At 60.6% G+C, this 4,946-nt stretch overlaps 1 protein-coding gene across 1 annotated transcript; it reads left to right on the top strand.

Moving 5' to 3' along the window:
• Positions 1-272: 272 nt before the first annotated feature.
• Positions 273-4,908, top strand: LOC103253430 (melanoma-associated antigen D4-like; the record flags this gene model as incomplete). The annotated part of the gene is made up of 8 exons (XM_021709438.1): positions 273-341; positions 1,219-1,429; positions 1,760-2,530; positions 3,014-3,232; positions 3,335-3,398; positions 3,607-3,686; positions 4,119-4,210; positions 4,829-4,908. Coding segments are annotated over exons 2-8 (1,516 nt in total), but the record flags the coding sequence as incomplete, so codon positions are not given.
• Positions 4,909-4,946: the final 38 nt, after the last annotated feature.

Genomic DNA, 4,946 nt, shown 5'->3' with positions numbered 1-4,946 from the left:
GAGTATAGATGCTTGGGGGGGTGGAGCAGCACTGCAGGGTGTGGGTGTGCGCGTCCGGGGTCGGAGGAGGGTGGGTGGGGGAATCTGGCGGGAAGAAACCCTCCCTCAGCGCCCACCCACCCCCGGAATCGCATGCGCACTGGGGACCTGGAGGAAAGGGCTTTTGTTGGGAAAGCGGGCGGGCTGGAGGGGTCCGCGCATGCGCAGGCTGCCCTGCCGCGGGGGGTGCACGGAGAAAAGGGGCGGGGTGGTCCCCGGCTGCTATGCTGGCAGCAGGAGGCGAGGGCGCGGCTGCGGGGTTCCTGGTGCTGAAGACCGACGCCATTGGAGCCCCAGGGAAGGTAAGGATCCAGACACAGACAGGACCGGGAGAGGGCGAGTGGGACCCGACACGCTGCCATCCCCCCCCGCCCCCGGATCTGAACAAAGCCCGAGCACTCAGAACCGGAACCCCGCTAGACCCACGGTCTAGGTAGGAGCCCCCATCACCATCAGACCCAGGCGTCCCGATCCAAGCCCTACTGACACCGGAGCCCACGCTCCGAACCCTTTTGGCGACTCCTGTGCGCTGAGCTGAGCTTCCTTAGACCGGAGGCCCCACCCCCCACCCCAGTCACTCCTAGATTACTCCAACCGAGCTGCCCGCTTGCCCCCTTCCTGGAGTGCCAGTCCTCGGGTTTGAGACCCCCAGCGTTCCAACTGCCTCACCTAGGTCCGAGACCCCCACCTCCAGTATGAGCCCCACCTAGAATGGAATCAGCTGAATCCCCCGCCCAGACCTGGCCAAAAGGTCCCTGGGATTCAGGTTCCCAGAGCTTGCCGCTGTCCCTGTTGTCTGAGCCCTCCCATCCGCTCTCTCTGCATCCCGGCCCGGCCCCCTTCACTTCAAGCCCTTTGTTTCTCCCCCTCTCGGTGCATCCCCTTTGGGACTCTTAGGACCCCAGTCCTCCAGGACACCCCCTATTCAAATCCAGCCACTAGGATGGAGAGCCTGCCCATCCCCAACCCCCGTTTCAGGACGTGGTCTCCTGCGGCCTCCTGAACGACCTTTTCTGGGGCTCTATCCCTGACCCAGTCCACCCTCGTACCGCCCAGTAACCTGGTGATCGTTGCCCCTCACCTCGCGAGAGATCCCGCCTCCCACCGGATCCCACCCCCTCCCCCTAGCAGCTGCCTCACCCTCCCTCTCAGGCTGAGCTCCCTTCTGGAGACCTGCAGCATGGCTGAAAGAAACCGCAGGGTGGAATCCCAGAACTACAGTGTTGAAGACATGGATGAGGATAGCGACGAAGTCGGGGAGGAAGAGATGGCTGAAGGCAACGACTATGGAGGATTTGGTGCTTTTGGCGGCTATGGCCCCCTCAGGAGCTTTGACATCTATATCCTCAGAGCCTTTGGTAGCTTGGGTCCAGACCTTCCTATCCCGTCGGTGAGACCTCTTCTTGGCCACCTGCTTGTCTAGGCCTTTCCCCCTTTGAAGTGGGGAGGGCTAGGAGGGGTGAGTGCAGGGTGGTAGTGTCCAGTGGGAAAGGATTGCCCAGCTGCCCCAAACCTTCCCTCTCCTGCTCGGAGAAAGAGGGTTTGGGAAGGTCTGGGGGTGGTCAGAGCTGGCTGCTGGAAGGAGGCTGGCCAGCACAGGGAATCATGATGCAAGTGTGTGGAGTGCTCTGCCCTCCCCTACCCCTCTCTCTCTGTGTATGTGTGTGTCTGTCTCTCTCTCTCTCTCTCTCTCTCTCTCTCTCTCTCTCTGGCCTTGCAGAATGAGCCCTGGGCACTGGAAAACCCTGCGCTGCCACAGACCTTGGGGGAGGCATTGCAGCTGGATCCAGGAACACTTGCCAATGGGACGGCTGCCAACTTAGCCCTCGCCGCCGCCTCCAGCGGTGCCGCTTGGGCCGCTGCCGCCGCTGTCCGTTCTGCCTTCAATCAGTCGTTCGCTAGCCAGCACCGAGTGGGCACGCCGCAGGCCTCAGGAGATGATGCTCAGCCCACGACCTACGCAGAGGCTCAGGGGGCCACCCCTGAGATGCCCCCTGTTTCTCCCCAGACCTCCCAGATGTTAGTCACCAGTGAGATGGCTGCACCTGGGGCTCCAACAACCTCCACACAGTCCCAGACAGCCCCCCCGGCCCAGGAGGCTGCTACCGAGGGTCCTCACACCGCCTGTGCTTTCTCTCAGGCTCCAAGTACCAGTGAGGTGGATCAGGATGATGACTTTGATTTCACGGCAGGTGCCTGTGGCATGGACTTCCCACGCGCCAGGAGACCTGCCCCTACCCGAGAGGCTTCCACACGGGGCCCCAGTGCCGCCTCCCGTGTGCCCCGGGCAGAATCTGCCACCCGGCCCAAGACGACTAAGTCTGGGAAGGCTCTGGCCAAGACTCGGTGGGTGGAGCCTCGGAATGTTGTGGCAGCAGCTGCTGCCAAGGCCAGGATGCCCACCCGCATCCCTGAACCTCAGGGTGCAGCTGCTGCTGCTGAGCACAGTGCTGAGCCCTGGGCCAGGATGGGCGGCAAGAGGACGAAGAAGGTGAGCTCTCCCTGTCATCTCCACATACCCTTTCTGCTATTCTTTTCCTCTGCCCTCCCCTCCCCTCCTCTCCTCTCCTCTCCTCTCCCCTCCCCTCCTCTCCTCTCCCTTCCTCTCCCCTCCTCTCCTCTCCTCTCTTTTCTTCTCCTCTCCTCTCCCCTCCCCTCCTCTCCTCTCCTCTCTTTTCTTCTCCTCTCCTCTCCTCTCTCCTCCCACTCCTCCAGCCCCTCCTCTCAGCTAGTCCCTGTTTCTCCAACACAAGTTTGCTGAGCGTGTTTTCACTCCACGTAGTTCCCATCCTCAGGACTGGTGGGAGAAGAGGCTGGCTCAGTGCCTGGCACTTAGTAAGCACGCAGCACATGCCAGCTGCTGCTGGTACTGCTCTTAATTCCAAGAGTCTGCTATGGGTAAGGTGTGTTCTGAGTGCTTCGTTTGGCACGGGAGCCTGGTAGCCCTGGATCTCTCCTGTCTCAAATGATACAGTCTAAGCACCTGGATGAGGAATACGAGAGCAGCGAGGAGGAGAGAGAGCTTCCTGTGGTCCCACCGACCTGGAGAGTGCCGCAGCCCTCACTGGCGGGGCGAGCTCAGTTGGCCCCTCGGCCCGCCGTGGCCCCGAGGTCCGTTGCCCCGAGGTCCCAGATACCCTCAAGGCATGTACTGTGCGTGCCTCCCCGCGATGTGACCCTTCTTCAAGAGAGGGTAAGAACACGCCCTCCATCATCTCCCTCCTCTCCTTCCCTGTGGGCCACTTGTCTGCTGTGGCCCATGCCCTGATGGCCCCATGTGTTTTTCCTTCTCCAGGCAAATAAGTTGGTGAAATACGTGATGATTAAGGACTACAAGAAGATCCCCATTAAGCGCTCAGGTAGGCAGCCTGTGCCCCCCTGCCAACCCCGACTCTGTGGGCATCCCTTTGCTTGCGTGCTCCCACTCAGCAGGCCATGGCCAGTCCCTCTGTCGCCACAGCACGGGGTCCTGGCTGTGCCGTCCTCCACAGGGCTGATTAAGGGCCGGCAGCTCTGTGGCTCCTGCTCAGCCCACGTGCTGTCTCCGGCCCTTCCCCCGCCTTGCAGACATGCTGAAGGACGTCATCCGAGAATATGACGAACACTTCCCTGAGATCATTGAACGAGCAACATACACTCTGGAAAAGGTGAGTGTGAGATGGCAGCAGCTCTGTGGAATGAGAGCGGAGGTGGATGGGAGGAACCTGCAGCCCCTCACGGCCCGGCTTTGGCACCACCCATTCTGGAGCCTGCCCTAGCCTCTCCACCTCTGATCTTCCACGGCACTGGCTGCTTGACCCACACTTCCTGCCCTTGGCGCCTCTCTCTCTCTCTCTCTCTCTCTCTCTCTCTCTCTCTCTCTCTCATGCTCCCTGAGTGTCTCGTTGACTTGTGAGGTGGGTCTCACCACCCCTGCAAGTGCGGGCGCCTACAGGGACAGTCCTCCGTGTCCTCTCTTCTGCCCTCGCCCACGAGTTTGGACTCCCTGCTGAGGAGCAGTTCCACCCGGGAACTGACTGCCTCCTGCAGATGCCCAGCACGGAGTTCTGATCGCACACTCTGTTGTACCCCCCATGTAGAAGTTTGGGATTCACCTGAAGGAAATCGACAAGGAAGAACACCTGTATATTCTTGTCTGCACACGGAATTCCTCAGCTGGCCTCCTCGGAAAGTAAGAACAGGAAAGAGGGTCATGGCCTTCCTCGGCGGTGCCCCTTCCCTGCCCACATCCCCTCAGAGAAGCAAGGAAACAGGGCTTGAGGGCCGAGCCCAAATCCCACACAAGAGTTTAAGTGGTGCCCAGTGACAACTGGATGAAAGGCATGGTAGCCTGGGGTGAGGCCTTGTGCCTTCGGGTCTGCCCAAGCCGATGCCAGGGTTTCCCCCTGAAGCTAGCGAGGAAAGCGGCTTGCCTCTTCCTACTGCCTGCCTGCCCGGGGCTTGGCAGGGTGAGCCTTGGGGGAGAGCCTCCTGTTGAGTGTAGATCCTGATGCCAGTAGGGCAGGAAAGGTCTGGCTATGCCTCCAAGCACACCTTTGTCGTTTACCGAGGTTTTCCTCCCTGCCTCACCCTGTCGTCTGCAGAACCCTGACAGGGAAGAACTGGTGTACATGTTTCATGCAGGAGATGTTTGAGTCTCAGGTGGTGGTGTGAATGGTCTGTGAGCAGGTAGCAGGGAGCAAGCAGCAAGCCTCTAGCCGGGAAATCTGGGAGAGACCAGCCAGGTGAGCCGGCTGTGGACTCTCGGGCGAATGGTTGCTGGAGAAGATCCCTCTTTCTACATCTTTAGGACCAAGGACACTCCCAAGCTGAGCCTCCTCTTAGTGATTCTGGGCGTCATCTTTATGAATGGCAACCGTGCTAGCGAGGGTGAGTGATCGGACCTGTGGGGGGGCGGTGGGTGGAGG

Source organism: Carlito syrichta, unplaced genomic scaffold (genome assembly GCF_000164805.1).
Source record: "Carlito syrichta isolate Samal-C Ts95f unplaced genomic scaffold, Tarsius_syrichta-2.0.1 Scaffold229835, whole genome shotgun sequence".
Lineage (NCBI taxonomy): Eukaryota > Metazoa > Chordata > Mammalia > Primates > Tarsiidae > Carlito > Carlito syrichta.
This window is presented reverse-complemented; position numbering and strand designations above follow the sequence as displayed.